Raw genomic sequence first — 24275 nt, 5'->3', positions numbered from 1 at the left:
ACATTGTCTGAGTTTATTGTGCACACACGAAATGTCAGTTTGACTCAAAATGTTGTAGCGTTTGTCTGTTGCCTGGCTGATCGCTTTTGCCGAAAATTTGCGTTTGTTGCTCGTCATCTAACACGATGTCGTCTGTATCTGAACACGTCTCGAATATTGCAGATTTGAAGGAATGTATTGACTGTCCGAGTGTTAAGATCATTTTTTCTGGACCATTTTCGGGTACGAAGTTCACATTTGTGTCACATATTAAGGTCTATGTTACTTTGGCGTTGTAAAAATCTTAAGCTTCTAAGTCAATGCAATAAAGATACGGCCATTTAAATTATATATTTTGATACTCGAAACATCACTCATAAAATCAATATGGTGCTTCCTGTTGATTTAGAATCATGACATTTTGAAAGAAGCCAGATTTCACAGTGCAAATAAATGAAAAAAATCTTAAAATCCATAATTGGTAACTATATAACTCTAGAAAATACTTTTCGTATTATTTTTTATCAGTCTGTCTATTTGTCTGTCCATCTGTTGGGAATCTTTTTCTCTGGATACGTTGTGGGTATCATGTTCAAATTATGTCACATACAAAGGTATACGGATCCTTGGCGGCGTAAAATCTGTAAGCTTATAACTGACTCCAGTCAACAGATACGGCCGTTTATGTCTCGTGTTTTGATAATCGAAAACTCAGTCATCGAAACCTATAGGGTGCTCTCCATTGACTTGGAATCGTGAGATTTGGCAACAACTAAGTTTTCCGGTACAAGTAGAGCAAAAAATCTGAAACTTGTTAATTTGTCATTATATCACATAAAAATGTCGTTTTCGATTTGGACATACATTGTATTCATGACCTGTTGAAAGTATAACATTCGAACATTACTGCATCCAAACATAAAATGTATGTTGTATTCATGATTTAGTACGTAAACGGAAATATGTTATTAAATCTTCTCTCCCTACATATGTAAACTAAAGTCCTCTGCTTGCTTGTTCTTGTTTGTTTGGGCTGGACTGAGGAAATAACGAAGAATTTCTGGACCGATCTTGGTATTGCTGGGAGCAGTGTCTTGCCAGTAAAGTTACAGAGTCTCGATAACAGGCAAAAATCATTGGGAATCTCGATTCCCAGGACGGGGAGTTTGTACAGAACCCTTAGTGCGTGAGTCCCTCTCGCACTTGCCCATTCTGTTTTCCTTTCTTCTATCTACCCTAGCATCACCCAGTATGTTGTTCTGGAAGGTGAGTGCTCACCACAGACATGGGTGCCGTCGGGAGAGTCTGATAGAAGTGGGACAGAACTGCTCTTGTTCTCTGTACGTGGGGTCCCCAATCCTTTTGGGTCACACTGAAACAGGTGACAGTGGTTCCACAATAGATTATATTGAGGTAGGGAACCAATACTCGAAAGTGCATATTTATTGTGTTAAGGACATACACAGCATACACCACCTAACAACAATGCAGCTCACAGCAATTCTTCAAAGTAACGACTGTCAGTCTGAATGAATGCATGTATTGCAATGATGCCTGCAGTTCTTCACACTCTGGCAAAGATCTCGGGTGTCCGTTGTGCACTCGAACAGTAGCAGCTGATAAACAGTGTAGACACCTGACCACCAAACGGACCTACTGTGCACAACTAGGCTCGTAGCACTCAAGCATCTCAGTGGCGCATTAACCTGTGCCGCAAGCACACCACTGACCCTGCTGTCAGCTTCCATTGCATCAGATAGCTTGTGTCGTGTTCATGGTGAGGTGTGTTGCTGTGTACAGTGCACAATGAGTAATCACAGATGAAATGTGCAAGCACTGCAACGAACGGATTTTGAGCCCTATGTCTGCTTGTGTCAATCCAGTATCGTTCACAGAGCTGTACTTTCCAACTTCATACAGTTCGTATTGTTTGCGGATGAGGCCTGATTCATCCGCGATGTTGTTTTCAAAAGCCAAACAGGCAGATCTAGAATGAGGACAACACCCACGCCACCCATATCGGAGGCCAACAGCAAAGATTCTCAGTCAAGGTATTTTAGGACATTATCCAAGATCATTCCACTTTGATGTTAATGTTTGCAAGCACCAAGCACCTGAAGAATACTCACACTCATTGTAGTACTGGATAGGGGGGGTCTTCTCTGATGGCCATGGGATCGCTGGATCTTACAACCCTGGACTTGATTCTCTGAGGTTATGCCAAGATGTGGGTGTACGAAACACCTGTAGATGCAGCTGAAGACCTGCTTGCCAGGGTCCAAGCTGCCCGCCTCCTGGGACAACATTGTTGCTCACGGGCGAGGGCTCCACGACGAGTGCGGCCGCTTCATGTGTCTCGACAAGTTTCTACACAGTTGTCACTTCTGCCCAGCTGCTCAGAACAATAAAGTGTGACATGTCTTGGAAGACAGTAGCGTGATTGACTCGATCTCACTATCGCAGTAGCCGCCACGATACAGGAATGACCTGTGAGGATATGCTGACGTCACTCCGAAACTGTGATCACAGAGAGAGCGTCATGCACGTCAAAGGTCGTGAGGTGGTGGCAAGAATGTGGGATATCTTCAAGAACACTGCCATCCTGAATTTGGAATCATTCAACTGTATGTCAGTCAGACACCTTAGGCAAGTGTACGGTGGTGGAGAGAAAAACGGATTTCCAGAATGAGATTTTCACTCTGCAGCGGAGTGTGCGCTGATATGATCTGCCAGGAAGTTTCAAAAACGGATTTACTTGTGTTGCAGATATGTGCAAATATTATTTTCTTAATAAAATTTTTGTATTTATTTAGATACTCCCGGGCTCATTTTTTACAGTTCTTTTGTCAGCTACGTTTATTTACCAGGTGACATCTACACTCTTTTTGGAGAACTGTCGAGATGATTTCCCAAGTTTCTGCAATGTGTCGCTCAAAAGTAGCCGATCAGCAGCTACTTGCAGCCAGCATATTCCATTTCGTGCGTTTCTGTCACAGCACAATCCCACTCGTTTAATATGTGGAAGTTCTTCTTCTTACGAGAAATAAACCCGTTTGTGCTGCCTTGCGTCCACACTTGGTAAGTAGTGAGAGTAGTACCGAGTTGAGAGAGGCGTGTTCAAATGTGTACCAACACGCTGGGCACTGTCGCAGTGCGCTGTGTGTAAGTAATGTTAGTGGGGAGAGAAGGAGCGTGATGGACTGCGACTTGAATTGCTGATCAGCGCACGTTGCGTGGCCGAAGGGGTTTGTAAACAGCCCTGCGGGGGGCGACCCGAGTCTTTCTCCCTCTCCGACTGCCAGCCAGCCCTGATATCGGAGTCAAGCGCTCGTGCGGTATCCGTGATGTTCTCAATGCGATTACCGCTGTTTTGACGCGACCACCAGCTACTAGTTCTTTTGCACCTGTGTTTTCGTTTGGGTTTGTCCGTATTCTTTCAGACACATTCCCCTGCCGACGTCATACACCTCCTCTAGATCCCATGCTGGATATGCCCTTAATGACAAACATGCCCACTGATGATGAGTTGCTGGAAGTGTATTCCAGTAATGAACACAACAACAGTTTTACGTGTAAGTACTCAGAATTTATTATTATTATTATACGAATACGGATTTTTATTTCTCCTTCCTTAGATACTTATCAACTGCGTCTCTTTCTCCTTCTTGTGTGCAGAGTTATTAGGAGTTGGACGTGTCGTTGAGGGGAAGAGCATTGTCCAAGTTAGGGGGAGAGCTGTCGTGACATCATGGGGTGAGTCGATACCAGAGCGGTCATACTGAGTCACTTTTCTGAGGTGCAGGAAAGGGAGTCCTGTAAGACACTCAGCTGTATACCCTGCCTTGATTTATGTTCATAAGATTTTGATCAACTTATTGTGGGGTCCAGTTACATCTCCGTTCAAAAGTATACATTGCTAAAAAAAAGCATGTCCTAATGCCCAGAATCTTGATGAGAGGAATTTAAATTGATTTCCATGGTTGCTTCTCGCTAGCGATAGAAATTACCCTAAAAAAACAGGGCATACAGATACACAACAAACACCAGATGTCCACTGACGTTCTAATTTCTCGTTTATGACCCGAATGTAGGAAAGCCATAAGAAGAAGACAAACATTAACACGCTGTGTGGTACATCGACAAAGAAGTCGAGTGTAAATTAGGTGGTCCCCTCTTCTTGTCCATATTAACCAAGAAACATCAAAAAAGTGTAGACCTGCTGCTAATCTCTGAAGGCGATAAGCAACACAGCGTTTGGATCAAATGCATGTCCCACCTACGTTCCTCTGAAATGAAAACAAAAAAGGTGCAAGACATTTTTGCTGTGGATGTCTCGTTTACCAAGAGCATGTATCTTGAAAGACACTTGATTGACTGCTAGAGCCAGGAAACAATAGGTGTGGAAATGCTTATCAAGGATAAACGGTTCTCGAAGTTTAAGAATGCCTCTCACCAACACTTCTGTCCCTTCGTCGTTTACGTCGATTTAGAGCGCCTCCTAGCTCCTGTGGTACAGTGTGAACGTGGTGCCTCTGCCTCCCATATCACTGTCACAAAATGATGCATACGATATGTGGCTAGCCATCAAGTTCTGTGCACTAAAATTAAAATCTTATGTCAAGGGGATAGTGCGAGATGGTTGCTCACTGAGCTTGAAAGTCTTGTACGGGATGTTTATAACATTTATAGTGAAAACGTCCTCATGACCAACGTGAAGGAGAATGATGCACTGTACAAGCAGGCAGCTGATCGTTATACCTGGGGACTTTGTGTAGACAGATGTGAGGAAGCTCCCTGTAGAGACTGTTGCCACGTAACGGGGAAGTCCCAGAGTGCAGCTGACAACCCGTGTAACCTTAAGTACCAACTGCCACAGCACACAGCCATCTTTTCCACAATTTCAGTGAGCATGATGCCCACTTTCTAGTTCAGCACTTTGACGAGTCTGGGTAGTAGGATGATGAGATCAGTGTCATTGCTGACACCGTTCACAAATACATGCCGCTTCCTGGATTCACAACGGTTCATGCTCACGTCTCTTTAGAAATTTGTTGAACCAACGCGTCCTGGAGATATTCTTAGCAAAGGGAGCCACTTATCTCGATGATGTAGAGTTTCAAGAGTTTCAACTTGTGACGGAGAAGGGGTCTTTCCATACGAATATCTGGATTCTCTAGTAAACTAAGAGGCATTTCCATAATGAATGGAAAGAACGGGCACTTGTTGAATGAACAGCAGGACTTCGGCATTGTGGGGCAGCGGATAAGTTTGAAACATTTACTGTTGTATCCTTGTTTGAATGTTGTAACATTTCCCGGCCGATGCACCATATGTGGGGCGGCGGATGATTTTGTAAAAACAATTATTAAATCTGATTGCTGGATAAACGCTTGCATGTTGAATCAGTTTCTGGCTTTCAGAATGTTGTTAATGCTGTCTTTCGCCGTTCTCAACACTGGCTCTCTATTTACTTCTTGGCACCCAGAAAGTGATTTAATAAAACATGGAGCCAGTAATTAGAGATCCTAGTGCCCACTTCAATTGAGATACCCTTATAGCTGCAGCTTATAGCTCTGAGGAATTAGGAGATTGTCCGGGATTTCTAATCAAAAACGGTTTTCCAAAATAGTTGAATATATTCTGAAATTCACTGATAAAAAAAACACAAGTATCCCTACAACCTAACTAACAGAGCAGTTCAGAGTCTAATGCGCTGATGCAACTATAAATGTCCGAATTAAATGTTAAAAGAATGCTCGCCATAATTTGATGAAAATACTTCATCAAACGCCACGCTAAATATTTGGTAGAATGTCTGTCCCGCGACGGCACGTGAAAATACGACAATACGCAAACTGAAGCTAGATAATGAAAATCATTCCAGAATTAACACTTCACATAAAATGTTTTAATGGTTCCGCGTATCTCTAGTAACTTAATACGGCACCCGAGGCTGTTTGTAGCAGTGACACTGATGCGATGCGGCTCCCGACACAGATGGCGTGTCATTCAGCGCTTGGAGAGAACTGGGGCCTTTTTTCCTCGCGCAGCATCCTTATATATAAACCCGCGGTGCGGACGGCGAAGGGAACGCCTGATCTTTTCGGCTCTCTCGACTAGCCGCTGGGCTAGTAACGCACCACTTCAAGTTACATAATAATTTATAGCTTCTTTTGCTGATGGCCGAAGAAGCTCTTAATTTAAACGTGCATTCAGCACGCAGGTAAGTATTGATAATAAAATTTTGACGTGGCTAAGTTAAATATTTTGGGCGAGAGAAATAATTAAATTACACTGCACGCAGTAGATGAGCTCTGAACTGGCCCTTTTGAGATCCGCTATCGCTATAATTTTATAGGTATTCAAAAGAAACTTTTCACATCTTCATAGTCATAGCGGACCTCCAACCTATTTAAATCTAAACATCCTAGCCTTATTTATTAACCTACTTAATCTATCTTGCTTCCTTCAGTTTTGAGACGAAAACCACAAAATCATGAATTTCCACTAAAATCTTAATTTGTGAAATCCAAAGTACTGTTTTTATTAAATCATTATGAAAGATGAATCTAAATATAAATTTTGAAGTCTCTAGCTCTTTTCTGTTGCGCCAATGATTTTTTTAGAAAAACGTCCAAATCTCGAAAATGACTGAAGTTATCGAACTGATATTTAACACACATTAATTTAGTATTATTCCTGACCTGCTACAAAAGTTTTAGGTCATTTGCTTGATTTTTTAAAGTATTGCGCAACATTTATGACGTCAGAGCTAGTTACAGCAGACTGGCTGGCACACAATGGAAACTGATGTGAATTTACTACAGCGTGAGTAGGCTGCTTCCCTACATCACCCTCTACTTAAATTTTTTGTTTATGAATGTTAATGAATGAAAAAAAAATTTAATTACAAAAAGGGAAGCAAGAGTACAGTTTAACTCCCTATGAGAAATCAAAATTGAAATATAAACCTGTAGAAACATTAAAGAAAACTGATTACCTACATTAATTATTTAAATTGTAGGCATGTTCACTGCCTTTTAAACAATGTCATTACTCAAAATTTTAAGCAAAGTCAATGAAATATTTTGGCATACATATTGCCTTAGACAAACAAACACATACAAATTGAAAAATTATGAAAATCTTAGATCCATTAAATACATTAAATACATTTTTACATACACAAATTCAAAGAAAATAACATGACACATAAACAGATGATTATCTCTTAGCAGTCTTTTCTAAACCTGAAAGAAAAGTTCACCAATAATTTTTACACACGTGGTTGTAGCCGCTTTGGCTGGCGTCCTACACTTCCATTCACAAGGGTAGAGGAGGGGAAGTTGCTATGGTGTGCGTCCTTCACGATCACTCTAAATTACATGGGGGAAAGGGGAGGGGTCACTGTGAGTTGTGTCCAAGTCACTCCACGCTTTCACGCAGCTACCAGGCTGCCATTATCTGGTTTGTCCTGTAGAACAAACAAAAAGAGTGCCTCAGACTCTGTTCACTTAATATCTATGGGTGGGTCACAATGAAATGGGGATATATACATTTTATCCTTCAATATTTTGCTGGAACAAAGTTAACAGAACTTTTTCAATTTTACTCTCGTGGTTACTTAACTGTAATAAAATCGGTAAACAAATGGCTCAAAACGCCTTTAGTCATGTATTAGAGAAAATTTATGCTCCTAAGGCATACAATCATAAATCATATTTAATCTGAATTTATTATTTCTGGGCCGGAACACTGAACCAATGCTCGGTACATTCCTGACAAATCTGCATTTTATTTACTTAACTGACTCATCTTTGATTACTTTATTCTTAGAGATAGTATGAGTGTGATTAGTGATTGTTTTGTCAGCTTCTTTGTACATGTGAGTAACTTTTGGTAATAGTACAGTTGTGAGTGTTCAAAACACACTACGTTTAGTTGACTACTAAATCCACTTATTGGTCCTCTACTGTTGTCAGTTCCACATCTGCAATTAGGTACTTACTTACTTACTTTGAAGTGTATTTATGCTGAGCTAAAATAATGTTTCACATCTGTCAGTATGTTATTTATTTATTTTGCTAGTGTATGTACTTATTTAACACTCACTCTATTAATATTTAAAGCATAGGATAGCACATTTATTTCATATTCATAGTGTATTGCAGCTGATTAGTTTGCTCACGTGGCAATCCATTTCCACTCGATCGGACGCTAAAACCTCCGGTAGTCTCTCTCAGACCTACCACTAAAGTGCATCAAGTAAATATGGACGAGCGTAATGCTAAATTCCTTAAACCTATAGGACACCATGAGCTGCTCTGTCTCATCTAACATAAGGGTACCTATGGTCGCATTCACGCCTCCAACTCATAACCTCAATATGTGTAGGTGTATCCTGTTACACACTACACTAAAATAATGGTCAGCTCCAACCTTATAAATACTTCAGGGACGTGTCCTTCACGTCTCAACCACAAACACTGCTCAATTCTATTACACTGCCTTTCCTTGCTACACCAGGTGAGTGTAATCTTACAACTTATCTGCATATTTTTCCTAACACTAAGCAATCTCTTTTACTATTTCTTAGTTAGCTCTAACGCATACACTAGGTTTCACTACCACTTCAGATCCTGCTTGTACATGAATTCATATATCTTTTTAAATTACTGTTGGTGGACCATTTCCAATACAACAACACTTTGTAGTTACTACATTACCAGGGTACTATACATAATTGTTACTCAAATACATTTCATATCTTAATTACGTCATACTTCTCTATTGTTTGTCACTATTAGGTTTGTCACATTAGGTATTTTTCTTCACTAAATGGTAGATAGAATGGTTACATAACTCATGGCTTGATAGTCATAACGGAAAATTTTAGTATTTGGAAAGAAAAGGTCGAAATTTTTGTAGATAGGAAAGAGGAAGAATGAGTGAGACCTGAAAGGGAAAGAAGATCTCACACAGCTGGGACTGCACAGCTGCCACACTGTGTAGAGGTTACAGAACAACCTCCTCCCTACAGCATTCATTGGTTTAATGCTGTAAAGAAGAGTTAGAAATTTTAGGTGGATAGAAAAGATGAAGAGTGAGTGAGCCCTGAAAAGGAAAGAAGATCTCACACAGCTGGGACTGCACAGCTGCCACACTGTGTAGAGGTTACAGAACAACCTCCTCCCTACAGCATTCATTGGTTTAATGCTGTAAAGAAGAGTTAGAAATTTTAGGTGGATAGAAAAGATGAAGAGTGAGTGAGCCCTGAAAAGGAAAGAAGATCTCACACAGCTGGGACTGCACAGCTGCCACACTGTGTAGAGGTTACAGAACAACCTCCTCCCTACAGCATTCATTGGTTTAATGCTGTAAAGAAGAGTTAGAAATTTTAGGTGGATAGAAAAGATGAAGAGTGAGTGAGACCTGAAAAGGGAAAGAAGATCTCACACAGCTGGGACTGCACAGCTGCCACACTGTGTAGAGGTTACATAACAACCTCCTCCCTACAGCATTCATTCACTACCTATGAATTTCTTTAGGTCGATCACGTTCCTGAGACCTAATAGCTTCTTACTTTTAGGGTAGCCTATATGCATTGGTATGTGGTTTTCCTATGATCCTGAAAGGTCCTTGGTATACGTACATGAATTTCTTTGTTTCTGCATTTACTTTCTTTGATTTTTCTTTGGTTTTAACAAGGACTAATTGACCTATTTCAAAGCTAGTAGGTACAGCTTTTGCGTCATGACGCTTCTTCCTTTCCAACGCTCTTTTTCTCATATTAGCCCTAGCCTTTAGTTTCTTCTCGTCTGTGGATATTTGCGTTAGAATAGGGAATTCTACCATATCTGCAATCACATTGTGCGGTTCTTGGCCAAACATCAATTCGCAAGGTGCAAAACCAGTTGCATCATGTCTTAAGTTGTTAATTACATTCTCAAAATACTTAATGTGCTCTGCCCAACTTGAGTGTTTCCGAGCACAATAAGTTCTGCAAAGCCTATTCAATTCCCTCATAATACGTTCACTCATATTTCCTTGGGGGAAATACGCAGATATTTTCAGATGTTTCACGCCGGCCTTATCTAGACATTCCTTAAATCTATCAGAAATAAATTGAGGTCCATTATCTGACAGCAAATTCTTCGGAACGCCAACGTTCACGAAGAAATCTTTTTCCAACTTTTCAACCAATGTTTTTGCATTTGCTCTTTTAATTGGGTATAGTTTAACATATTTACTGAATCCATCCACCACAACAAAAACATGGGTGCAACCACCTCTCGAAACAGGAAGAGGGCCAAACAAATCACAAGCCAGTAATTCTAGGGTTTCAGTTGGCTCTACTGAATGCATATCTCCTTGTATTCTGGTGTTGGAAGCACGGACTTTCTGGCACACTACACACGATGCTAGACGCTTGGCCACACGGCGGTACATGTTGTCAAACACAACCTTCTCTTGTAATTTTGCAATGCACTTCTTTGCACCGTAGTGCCCATACCTCAGGTGTACATAGTCGATTAGTAAGTCTACATGTTGTGAGGGAAAGCACAGCTTCCACTCAGAAACACCTAACTTCTTCCTTCTAAACAGAATACCTTTATGCAGGCAATAGTATTGTGAGACCTTAGGATAGTTCGCATTTCCTAAATAGCTCTTCACTAATTTCAGTTGGTCATCTGCATTCTGCTTTACTAAAGGGGTCTCTATTATTGAATCATTGCCCCTTCGCACACTACTGTCAGGAGACAATACTTCATATTTCACTTTAACATTACTACTTCCATGCATATTTACACTCGAACCGTTGTCTGGATTTACAGTTCCCTCAACAGACATAGGTTCTGATATAAGTTTAACCTCAGTTTCTTTTGGCGGTTCCATCGCCGACAGTCGTTTAGTGCAGGTTAGTAAAATTTTTAACAGCTTTTCACTTAACTTAGTTCCTTCTGCACGACGTATGGCGTTGCCGGCTCGGCGTACCAGGATTCCTGATGCGACGTGGCACGTTGAACTGCAGACGGCTCTCCGACGGCTGTTGTGTGTTTGCGTGGCCCGCAATTGCAGGCGCTGCGTCGGCTGCTCCAGCGGACGACTGCGGTGCAGCGAGACTGGCTTCTCGCGATGCCGGCAGCACCGCTAGACTCAGTGCCAGCTCCGTCAATCCAGATGCGTTGTTAATCCAATAGCGTCGTCCACATGCACACGTAACACATTCACTGTTCTATACTCAGTTGCATGTCGCATTCCACTTGCGAATCCGAATAGCTAAAAATCACTTTCACCTAGTTGATTTCCCGGCCGATGCACCATATGTGGGGCGGCGGATAAGTTTGAAACATTTACTGTTGTATCCTTGTTTGAATGTTGTAACATTTCCCGGCCGATGCACCATATGTGGGGCGGCGGATGATTTTGTAAAAACAATTATTAAATCTGATTGCTGGATAAACGCTTGCATGTTGAATCAGTTTCTGGCTTTTAGAATGTTGTTAATGCTGTCTTTCGCCGTTCTCAACACTGGCTCTCTATTTACTTCTTGGCACCCAGAAAGTGATTTAATAAAACATGGAGCCAGTAATTAGAGATCCTAGTGCCCACTTCAATTGAGATACCCTTATAGCTGCAGCTTATAGCTCTGAGGAATTAGGAGATTGTCCGGGATTTCTAATCAAAAACGGTTTTCCAAAATAGTTGAATATATTCTGAAATTCACTGATAAAAAAAACACAAGTATCCCTACAACCTAACTAACAGAGCAGTTCAGAGTCTAATGCGCTGATGCAACTATAAATGTCCGAATTAAATGTTAAAAGAATGCTCGCCATAATTTGATGAAAATACTTCATCAAACGCCACGCTAAATATTTGGTAGAATGTCTGTCCCGCGACGGCACGTGAAAATACGACAATACGCAAACTGAAGCTAGATAATGAAAATCATTCCAGAATTAACACTTCACATAAAATGTTTTAATGGTTCCGCGTATCTCTAGTAACTTAATACGGCACCCGAGGCTGTTTGTAGCAGTGACACTGATGTGATGCGGCTCCCGACACAGATGGCGTGTCATTCAGCGCTTGGAGAGAACTGGGGCCTTTTTTCCTCGCGCAGCATCCTTATATATAAACCCGTGGTGCGGACGGCGAAGGGAACGCCTGATCTTTTCGGCTAGCCGCTGGGCTAGTAACGCACCACTTCAAGTTACATAATAATTTATAGCTTCTTTTGCTGATGGCCGAAGAAGCTCTTAATTTAAACGTGCATTCAGCACGCAGGTAAGTATTGATAATAAAATTTTGACGTGGCGAAGTTAAATATTTTGGGCGAGAGAAATAATTAAATTACACTGCACGCAGTAGATGAGCTCTGAACTGGCCCTTTTGAGATCCGCTATCGCTATAATTTTATAGGTATTCAAAAGAAACTTTTCACATCTTCATAGTCATAGCGGACCTCCAACCTATTTAAATCTAAACATCCTAGCCTTATTTATTAACCTACTTAATCTATCTCGCTTCCTTCAGTTTTGAGACGAAAACCACAAAATCATGAATTTCCACTAAAATCTTAATTTGTGAAATCCAAAGTACTGTTTTTATTAAATCATTATGAAAGATGAATCTAAATATAAATTTTGAAGTCTCTAGCTCTTTTCTGTTGCGCCAATGATTTTTTTAGAAAAACGTCCAAATCTCGAAAATGACTGAAGTTATCGAACTGATATTTAACACACATTAATTTAGTATTATTCCTGACCTGCTACAAAAGTTTTAGGTCATTTGCTTGATTTTTTAAAGTATTGCGCAACATTTATGACGTCAGAGCTAGTTACAGCAGACTGGCTGGCACACAATGGAAACTGATGTGAATTTACTACAGCGTGAGTAGGCTGCTTCCCTACAGCATCTCTGATTTATCAGAACATGTAAAATGATGAACACGAATGTACATCTGAGCGGCAACATCTTCGAGAAGTTCTGTAGCATATGGCTGAGATTTCGTGGGATGCCATGTTAAGAAAGACACAAGCCAGCAGCGAATTCTTGACCAACGTTGAGATGCATGTCTTCCTGGAACATGCGGTCCACAAGTGACTTTGCCAATGTGTGCGCAGGTATGCCAAGGCAAATAACTTGCAAATAATCGAGGGGGAGTACAGGTTGTCTGACGATTTCAGTTTCATCCTTTACCTGGATGTAAACTGTCTCTCAAAGCAAACCATGCAACAAAGTCTCCCTTTTCAAGGGCTCTCATGGATGTCCAAAGCGGAAATCACCAGACTGAGGAAAGAGATCAAATATGTGGCTGCTGGTGCTGTTGAGGGATATGTCCTAGAGGTAGAGCTGGACTATCCCACAAGTCTGCATGACAGACACGGTGATTTTCACAGCCTGAAAGACTTTCACGTTCAGGGACTTCAACAGGTGCCTCCTCTAGGACATTGGCGCTGCGCCACAAATGCTTATCAGGAGACATTTCGATTGAGGTTATATACTGAGGTATATACTGCAATTCCAGCTGGAAGCAAGGGTGTCCTATCACGATCACAAGTGGTTCATCGTGGGGCATAAGTGTGGAAATCTGCTGCACCCAGACTATTTACTGATGTGTCTGGGTAGGTTTATTTGTTAGTAAAAAGGTAAAAAGGTGTTCCATTTGACTGGGTGTGTGTGGACTACTTTGATGAGCTGTTTGTCACAGTTCTGAGTGTATGTTTGAGATTATGAATGTTTCATTGCACACTGCGTGCGTCCATGTGTGTGTGTGTGTGTGTGTGTGTGTGTGTGTGTGAGAGAGAGAGAGAGAGAGAGAGAGAGAGAGAGAGAGAGACAGAGACAGAGTATATATTTCGTGTGGAACATGTACAATATGTTTATGGTGCGTGTGTGTGTGTGTGTGTGTGTGTGTGTGTGTGTGTGTGTGTGTGTGTGTGTGTGTGTGTATTGTTTTTGAGCTGCCATTGCTGTTGCTGTTCTAAGTACAGGGTGTTTCAAAAATGACCGGTATATTTGAAACGGCAATAAAAACTAAACGAGCAGCGATAGAAATCCACCGTTTGTTGCAATATGCTTGGGACAACAGTACATTTTCAGGCAGACAAACTTTCGAAATTACAGTAGTTACAATTTTCAACAACAGATGGCGCTGCGGTCTGGGAAACTCTATAGTACAATATTTTCCACATATCCACCATGCGTAGCAATAATATGGCGTAGTCTCTGAATGAAATTACCCGAAACCTTTGACAACGTGTCTGGCGGAATGGCTTCACATACAGATGAGATGCACTGCTTCAGCTGTTCAATTGTTTCTGGATTCTGGCGGTACACCTGGTCTTTCAAGTGTCCCCACAGAAAGAAGTCACAGGGGTTCATGTCTGGCGAATAGGGAGGCCAATCCACGCCGCCTCCTGTATGTTTCGGATAGCCCAAAGCAATCACACGATCATCGAAATATTCATTCAGGAAATTAAAGACGTCGGCCGTGCGATGTGGCCGGGCACCATCTTGCATAAACCAGAAGGTGTTCGCAGTGTCGTCTAAGGCAGTTTGTACCGCCACAATTTCACGAAGAATGTCCAGACAGCGTGATGCAGTACTCGTTTCAGATCTGAAAAATGGGCCAATGATTCCTTTGGAAGAAATGGCGGCCCAGACCAGTACTTTTTGAGGATGCAGGGACGATGGGACTGCAACATGGGGCTTTTCGGTTCCCCATATGCGCCAGTTCTGTTTATTGACGAAGCTGTCCAGGTAAAAATAAGCTTCGTCAGTAAACCAAATGCTGCCCACATGCATATGGCCATCATCAATCCTGTGCACTATATCGTTAGCGAATGTCTCTCGTGCAGCAATGGTAGCGCCGCTGAGGGGTTGCCGCGTTTGAATTTTGTACGGATAGAGGTGTAAACTCTGGCACACGAGACGATACGTGGACGTTGGCGTCATTTGGACCGCAGCTGCAACACGGCGAACGGAAACCCAAGGCCGCTGTCGGATCACCTGCTGCACTAGCTGCGCGTTGCCCTCTGTGGTTGCCGTATGCAGTCGCCCTACCTTTCCAGCACGTTCATCCGTCACGTTACCAGTCCGTTGAAATTTTTCAAACAGATCCTTTATTGTATCGCTTTTCGGTCCTTTGGTTACATTAAACCTCCGTTGAAAACTTCGTTTTGTTGCAACAACACTGTGTTCTAGGCGGTGGAATTCCAACACCAGAAAAATCCTCTGTTCTAAGGAAGAAACCATGTTGTCTACAGCACACTTGCACGTTGTGAACAGCACACGCTTACAGCAGAAAGACGACGTACAGAATGGCGCACCCACAGACTGCCTTGTCTTCTATATCTTTCACATCACTTGCAGCGCCATCTGTTGTTGAAAATTGTAACCACTGTAATTTCTAAAGTTTGTCCGCCTGAAAATGTACTGTTGTCCCAAGCATATTGCAACAAACGGTGTATTTCTATCGCTGCTCGTTTAGTTTTTATTGCCGTTTCAAATATACCGGTCATTTTTGAAACACCCTGTATGTACACACTGAAAACTTCTCTCTCTCTCTCTCTCTCTCTATGAGTTATTAATAAGTGTTTAATAGACATTGGAAATTAAAAAATTACCTTATTCACAAAAGAATGTGTATATTGTAATGAATCAATTACGCAATAACAAAACTGTTACGTATATAACAAATACGAGAAAAAATGGAAATTAAAAAGCTTTCAGTTGTTTTCACAATACAGTTGTTCTTCTTTTTCATATTTTTTGAATGAAATATCTCCTTTATCAGTTTTATATTGATGGCAGGAGCCAGAGAAAAATAAATCCTTTTCGAATACAATATTTTTTAAATTTACATACACACATACATGGCCGACCGGTTCTAGACGGGGTCGCGATTTATCGCCTCCAATTCGTATTTGCGTAAGTTGAGCTTTGCGGATGTGCGCCGGGAATACTGCACGCGTTTACGTGTGTGTGTGTGTGTGTGGGACGTGCGTCACGTCCTCGCAGTGACAGCATGCGGTTAGCGGTCAGCGGGCAGCTAACATCCCGTTTGCGGTCTGAGCCGCTTCGCGCTTCCGACAGCCCGGCTGTGGGCGTCACAGCAACACAGGGCGAGGGAGGCCAGCGAGAGACACGGGCCGAGTCCACACAGTAGGGGGCCCGGCGTACGGACAAACCCAAAATCACTGTAGTGGTGACACGTGGCTGCAGTCGACTCTTACCCGTACGTCGATAAGCAGTACAGAAAACGAAAAATAAAATTCAGAATTTCCCTCGTTGTGCAGGAGCAGTGAATTGGAAGGTGGTGCACACTTTTGAATCGGCACCTTCCAATACGTTGAATCCGTCGTCCTTGCCATGGCGCCACTGCGCTTTCTGCCATCTAGACCTAATCTATGCCGGCCGGTGTGGCCAAGCGGTTCTAAACGCTTCAGTCTGGAACCGCGTGACTGCTACGGTCGCAGGTTCGAATCCTGCCTCGGGCATGGATGTGTGTGATGTCCTTAGGTTAGTTAGGTTTAAGTAGTTCTAAGTTCTAGGGGACTGATGACCTCAGAAGTTAAGTCCCATAGTGCTCAGAGACATTTGAACTATTCTGACCATACATACATACATATTTGTGCACAGTATTATGTGAGAGCCCAGTTACCAGGGGCACAGGGTCAAAATCGTCAGCTGCGTCCTTACCTGGGGCACAGCACGCCCTGCCGTACTACTCTGCAGGGCTGTAGTGAAGAACCACGAGAGGAATTATCTCGAATACGAATACCTCGAGACTGCTGCAGCTGTCTGAAGACTCAAGTTTCATTCAGAAAGCAAAGTGTGTCTTTAAATCGAAACTATCTGTACAACATTGGTTTCACGGAATAACTTTTCGCAATTACACTTTTCCTAAGCAGGTGCAGTGTATGATCAACGAAGCGTATCTGCACCGCAAATGTAATAAAGAAGTCGTCCTTTAAACATTCTCGCAAGCTGTGAGGTACTAACTCTACAAAATATTGGATACGTATCAGGTAAATTGCCTTTCCTGCAGTGAAATGCATAGATGATGGTAACGAAAACAAGATGCAATGACAGGACATGACACGATGTCGGCAGAAACCATCCTTAAATGCGGAACCCGCAACTATCAATCTTTGAAATTACCATCCAGCAAACATCCGTAATATTTATAGGAAAAAGATTTAATCTACTCAGAACCTTTTCAGTTCACTAAAACAGGTATCGCCTAATTCTCTTCTCAAACGATCGAAATTGAGGCTCACACGATACTTTAGGGACTGGCACGTTGCTACATACGCCACAAAAAGTTACACAAAGACACAGATCATACTGCGTCCTTTTACTTGCCATGTATACTACTGTCAGAATCCAAACAGTCATAATGCACAGTGGCCATTCTATGTGTTAAGGCTGGGTTGTTTGGGGAAGGAGACCAGACAGCGAGGTCATCGGTCTCATCGGATTAGGGAAGGCTGGGGAATGAAGTCGGCCGTGCCCTAAATCAGAATGGCCGGACACGGGATTGAACCGTCGTCCTCCCGAATGCGAGTCCAGTGTATGTGTTAAGAGCACATAGCTTTTACTCTCGGCAGTGGGAACATCACTGGTGGTGGTGTTCATAAATCATAGACAGAGAATTCAGACTCGATAATGGTTCGAGTTAGGCCACGAGACACGTGCAGAAAAGCTAACGACTGAGATGGATGCTCTCAGAAAGCAGCATCCGGTTTCAGGTTAGTCTGACAGAGATTTTCATTGGCCATGACATATTCATAAAATGTTCTGGTTGTGACTGTGGTAGCACAGTGCCTTTAACAAAGCCACTCGCAGACGCAACACGCGCCACCTGGTGGACCCCAGCTGCAGGGTTTCGTTATTGACGCGCGTCCTCTGTGGCTGCGGCGCCTGGCGCATTGCCGTGCTGGCTGGCAGTGGTGAGCACAGGGGGCCGCCAATGGCGTCGAGCCACAAGTGTGAGCTGCGCTATCGTCTGGCCATGGAGTCGTGGGAAATGGTCACGTGAATGTTAAGGTGGGAAGACGTTGAACAGTTGCGTCGAAATGTATGAATTATGTGGTATGTATACAGGTTCATTACGAGATTTGAAGTTGACGAACCTCCATGTTGAGAGAAGTAATTTTATAGGCCTTCCATATGGAGTAAGATTCTTAGGAAGAGAAGATGCTGATGGAGACTTGAAAAGCCACACTGAGACTCTAGACCACTCTCCACTAAATATGAAGCTAACATGCTTCAGCTTGTAAAGCAGGATTGGATGCAAAGTTATCTGAATCTGTAAGAGAAGTAGCTAGCAAATACGAGAAAAGAAAGATACAGACGATTATCTTCGATCTCTAACCATTCCGAGCTTAGCCTCCCTGTATCATAGCCCCAAAAGGCTCACAGAAGTAGAGGTTGGTTCAGAATTCTTCCAGATGGCTAGTATTAGAACTGGAGAGCCAAAGATAGCTACAGTGTGAAGAAGGTAAACTGGGAAACAGTCTCCAAGAACTGACCAGGTGGTGTGTGTCATTTTCTCACCCCCTGTACGTATAATACAGTTTATAAGAGGAGGAAAAAACTCCACTTACCATTCGTTCGAATGCGAGGGGAACCAACAGCTGCGAGGCGTGCGTCGCACCGAGTGAGAGCAGCTGCGCCAAGTCCCGCCAGCAGCTGGAGAGTCGTTCCCGGAAAACAGCCGCCTGGGCCTGCAGCTCTGCACAAGACGGGAGACGACGGACTGGTGAACAAGCCAGTGGATCAGACTTCTGTAGGAAGCACAGCTTTCACTTTCTGCCCCCACAAAGTCTATGCAGGTAGCATTTACCTTTTGAAACTAGATCAATATACAGTGTCAGTAATCGTATGAGTTACACCGTGGACACCTTGACCGGACGTTACAAAGCTCATATTCCAGCGACAAATTTAAAGAGCACATCAAGCAAAGAGAGAGGAGTACCATCACCTAACGTAGATCCGGTAATAAAAATTAACCTATTGGTAGAAGTATCAAAATACCTGAAGAAGTGGAAATGTAGAACTGTTTCAAAAATCACCCACACAGCTTGCCCAACAATAAGACAGATTTAAGAAATAAGAGACCTCGAGATAAATTCCAGACAGTTTTACGTGCTAATAATAGAAAGTAACATAAATGAGAATGTATAGTTTGGCTATTTGACTTTGACTTACTGACAAGCATAGGACGTAACGATTTGCACAGAATCGTGTTTATGCTGGCTTTACAATATGAGTAGTCTTTACTGTGTTTCCCGTGAGTTGTATGATATGTATGGAAATGAGGAAGAATTATGTCCACTCATACACGTTTTTATATTTAGGATGTATTTATTTTAACATAAGTAATATATTTTATTAATTCAGTAAAAAATTGAATAAGGTGTTTTGCAAGTGTAGCTGAAAAAGCCATTCTCGGCCTAAACTTTCTAAGGAGCATGGAAATGTATGACTACATTTGTACTGGTACAGGACCTTACATATTAACAGTACATTTTACAATTACATGATGATACACATAACGTTCTGTAATGTGTGACATGTATCCCATCACATGTTTTTATCTCTTTTTTGTACTCCTTTTTCTTTTTATTTGTCCACCGGATCAATTCATGTACGAAAGTTGTTGTGAATGCGATTTATACCTTTGTGATGTTAATGTGCTACAAAGAATACACATGTAAAATTATATATATATATATATATATATATATATATATATATATATGATTATTACTGCCATGTTTTTATGAGCAGCCAAACTAATGTAAGCCTTTGACGATGGATACCATATGTGCTATTACGCACTATCACAATAAAGAAATGTCTTATCCTTTTTCTTTATGCCAAATGCTTGTATCGTAAACAGAATGCCAAATTTTGTCAACAAATGTAAACACGATATTAAGATACTCTGGTATAAAACGTTTACTGTGGCATGTACAATCACTGCTAAGGGCAAAGAAGAAACGACTTGTGAATATGTTCCCCACCAACCGCCTCAGTTGTCGTATAAACATCATGAACAGTGATTTGAGGAGATTCATGTTAGTGATGTTAACGTCAGTAACAATAAATTTACCTTTGCCATTGCTATGATCCTTACGCTCATCTAAAGTTGATGTACACTCTGAGTTAGGAGACTCAACATACAGAGACAACAGTGAGATATACACACGTCAGAAGATTTGTAAATTTTGACACCTCCAGTGGCCCGGTGCAAGTGATGTGCTGCTTTTAGCATTTTTTGTAATATAACTGCCTCATGTATGGGATGATAATGGCGTTCCATACATGCCATCTGCACTTCACCTTTCGGTTATTGCTGTATACCTGTATAAAGGGCACAGGATCGAAAATGTAGTTGTGAAAACAAATAATGTTACAGTTAATGGCAGACACAACGTCTTTAAGAAAAATACTGCATTATTTTAATGCCCGTGCCAGATTTTTGGCATTTCGTTCTTATGCGAGCCTATTTTCAGTACAAAAAAGACATTGCTACAGATGGAGAATGATGTGTGTACACGATGTTTGTTCTGTTCCTAATGCTATTGGAATTACTCAGCGCAAATCGCAAAAGAGAAAGTCCAAAGAACGTGCATCTTAATGACTTTGTAAAAAAAACGAATCATCGGCATGAGGGACTTGAGAGCATCGTACCGACACATTACACTGGCATCTGGCTGTAGGGCAACGACTGCCAGAATGTATAGCCACGGGTTGGGAGAAGTTCACCAGCCATCACAGACAGACCGGTGTAACCTGGGTTGAGATCTGTGGCTACCACAAGCAGCATAGTGTAGGGCGCTCTGTGGTGTTCAGCGGCGGGAGTCGCTTTTGCCTGTGGCGGTCAGGTCGACGCTGCTCTGTCCTCAGGGGGCCCTCGTGAGACTTCACGGGAAGCAGCGGCCGTCGAGATGCCTACCTCTCCAGCCCACAGAAACAAACAGGGGTCAGGAAGATCAAATCATGTGGAAGGCATGTGGAAGAGTTCTTAGGAATTTCGAAAATTGTTCAGAAATTTGGAAGCCAAATTATTATTCGAACTGGTTCTCCAGATAAACAATCAGTATCTCTTGAAAATATCATTCACATAGTTCTGTATGTTCAAGGACAGACAAGTGCGAGGACATCCGCACAATTACCTAAAGAGCTCTCACACTCAAGTTGCTCTCAAGAATATGTATATAAGAGGAAAAAGAAGATTGAGAAAGTGCTAGATGACGATCAATTTGGTTTTAGGAAAGATAAAGGCATCAGCGAAGGACTTCTCAGTTGGCGATTGATGATTAAAGCGAGGCTTAAGGAAAATCTAGGCATGTCCGTAGGATTTGTAGTTAGATGAAAATCGTACGATAATTTAAAATGTTGCAGGATTTCCGAAACTCTAAGGAAAATGGGTATAACCTCTAGGGAAAGAAGGGTTACGTGCAATTTGTACATCAAACAAGAGCATAAAGTAGGAAGACCAATAACAAACAGATTAGGTTAGGAAAGGTAAAAGACATACATCTAATCGCCCCTACGATTCAATCTGTACATCGAAGAAGCAATGACGGAATTAAAAATGGGGTTCAGAAATGGAATTAAAATTCATGTTGAAAGGTTATCAGTGACAGGAATAGCTGATGTCATTGCTGTTCTCAATGGAAGTCAGAGGTAACAGTAGGAGATGTTGAGTAGAATGAACAATCTAATGGGTAGACTCTATGAATTAAGACTAAACCAAAAAAAGATTAAATTAATGAAGTCTAGCAGAAATTAGATCAGTGTTCAGCTTGTCAGAATTGTAGACGAGGATCAAGACGAACTGAAAGAATTCTGCTACCTTGAGGAAAAGTAGTCAGCTGAAGTGGCCGTGCGGTTCTAGGCGGTGCAGTCTGGAACCGCGAGACTGCTACGGTCGCAGGTTCGAATCCTGCCTCGGGCATGGATGTGTGTGATGTCCTTAGGTTAGTTAGGTTTAACTAGTTCTAAGTTCTAGGGGACTAACGAACTCAGAAGTTGAGTCCCATAGTGCTCAGAGCCATTTTAACCAAGGACAAACTAACTCATAATGGAAAAATGAAAGAGAACATAAAAGAGTAGAGAAGAACATTCAAAGAGGATGTTCACGGCCAAACGAAGTCAACTAACATCAACTGTCAGTTTTGTAACAACGAAATCAAACAATCATTGATAAAATTATTTAATAGGATAGATAAAAGAATCGACTCACGAAGCAGCGGCAGAACACACATAGAAACTGTTGTGATTGGCAAGCTTTCGGAGCCAGTGGCTCCTTCTGCAGGTAAAAGGGTTGAAACGGAAGGAAGAAGGGTTAAGGAAAAGGACTGGCCAGGTCTAGGAAAAGGGGGAAAAGGGGTAGATTTTGGGAAAGTCACCCAGAACCGCGGGTAAGAGGAGACTTACCGTACAAGATGAGAAGGAATGTTGGGGATCGCATCCAGGGAGCTTAAAGGTGTAAGATAGGTTAATATACAAGACAGAGGTTACTGCTGAAACATTGATCTCGAGTTAACAAGAGTGTGTCCTCCTATAATAGCCCTGTAACTGGCAAAACATATTCTATCAAAGGGAGAGCCAGCTGCGAAAAGATACAAGTCATATTCCAGCTACTACGTAAACACTGTTTAGCCTTCTACATAGGCATGACTACCGTCACATTATCAATTAGGATGAATGGCCATAGGCTGAGGGTATATACTGGTAACTCACAATATCCTGTTGCAGAGCATGGTCTACGACGTGACATTCGTGACACCAGCGCCTGTTTCACCACCTGGATTCCTCCCCCAGACACCAGTATCTCAGGACTCCGTAGGTGAGAACTAACTCTACAACGTGTCCTTGGTTCTCGCCATCCAGCTTTTTATCACTGTAACTACTCTTTGATTCACTCCGTTTCAGTTTCCTGCATCTTTCAATGTCATTCCCATCTATTTTTCACCGCCCCATCCCACCTCTGTTTCGTACAATGTGCTTACCTTCTCACTCTTAATAACTTGTGATCAATGTTTTAGCAGTAATCTCTGTCGTGCATATCACCTTGTCTTAAGCCCTTAGGTTTTCAAATCTCGTCCGATGCAGTCCTCAACAATTAGTCTTCCCTTCTCATCTCGTACAGTAAGTTTCCCCTGACCCACAGTTCTGGGTGACTTTCCCAAAATCTACCCCTTAAGTTTTGAGCACAGTATTCTGTGAAAGTGAAACATGGACAGTGGGAAAACCGGGACGGAAGAGAATCGAAGCGTTTGAGATGTGGTGCTAGAGAAGAATGTCCAAAATTAGATGGACTCATAAAAGAAAAAATGATGAGGTTCTCAGCAGAATCGGTGAAGAATGGAACATACCAAACGCTTTGGTAGGAAGATGGGACAGTATTTTGTTCTTGGTCATGCAACCTTATTGTTTCCTCTTGGTTCTTGTACGTATTACCCGTCTTTCTTTGCAACTTACTCTTATTTTTCTCAATATTCCGAACATTTTGCAGAATTTTACATTTCCGGATGCTTTTCCTTTCAGGGCCTATGAATGTGTCCATTTTATTTTCCAAGTTTTGCTTCCCGCATCAGTTACAATGTCAGACGTGCCGCCCTCTTGTGCTATTAGCCTTCTGACAGTCAAAATGATCGTCATCTATCATATCCTCTATTATCTTTTCCATTCCTCTGTATATATTATTCCTGTCGACAAATTCCATACATGAGGTGTTATGCTCATTGTGCGGTAGGCCTCGCAAGTATCTGCTTATATCTTCAGGGTTGTATCTAATGCTATAGCGCCATTCTCGTATATTCTAGACGCCAACTTCAATAATTCTTGGTTGACACTTTCGCCAATGATTTGCTGATCAATTGCTGTGTTTTTTTCTGTTTCCCAAGGTTTCTTTTCCGTTAGCTCCTTATATCTATCTTTGTTTGTGCAATTCCTACGATGCCCTTTTCATAGGTGTCCATATCTGTTCGAATGAAATGCCTGTGTGGTATTCATCAACGTAATATCTACAGCCCAAGAGAAATTCAAATGAAGTTCGTGATTACTTTGCACTTTAGTGTCCCACTCCTTTCCGCATTTTGTTCTTCCAGACCATTCTCTTAAACTTCAATCCACCCTTGATCGCAATTCAACTGACATCTGAGCTTATGTCTGGCCCTAGGTGTGCCACACAGTCGAAGAGCAGGATTTACAAAACGATAGATTTCGACTTCTAGACACAGATAATCGGACAATTCTTCCCCTAA

General features: G+C 41.9%; 1 protein-coding gene across 1 annotated transcript in view; it reads right to left on the bottom strand.

Annotated features, from left to right (window-relative positions):
* The window catches only part of LOC124741227, a 49013-nt gene that overhangs the window by 857 nt on the left and 23881 nt on the right, over positions 1 to 24275 (bottom strand). Inside the window, exon 3 of the mRNA XM_047248723.1 lies at positions 18600 to 18727. Coding sequence (XP_047104679.1) covers positions 18600 to 18727 — 128 coding nt within the window. The remainder of the gene's footprint in view (positions 1 to 18599; positions 18728 to 24275) is intronic.

Source organism: Schistocerca piceifrons, unplaced genomic scaffold (genome assembly GCF_021461385.2).
Source record: "Schistocerca piceifrons isolate TAMUIC-IGC-003096 unplaced genomic scaffold, iqSchPice1.1 HiC_scaffold_1886, whole genome shotgun sequence".
Taxonomy (NCBI): Eukaryota; Metazoa; Arthropoda; class Insecta; order Orthoptera; family Acrididae; genus Schistocerca; species Schistocerca piceifrons.
The sequence above is the reverse complement of the archived record's forward strand: the minus strand, read 5'-3'. Positions and strand labels throughout refer to the sequence as shown.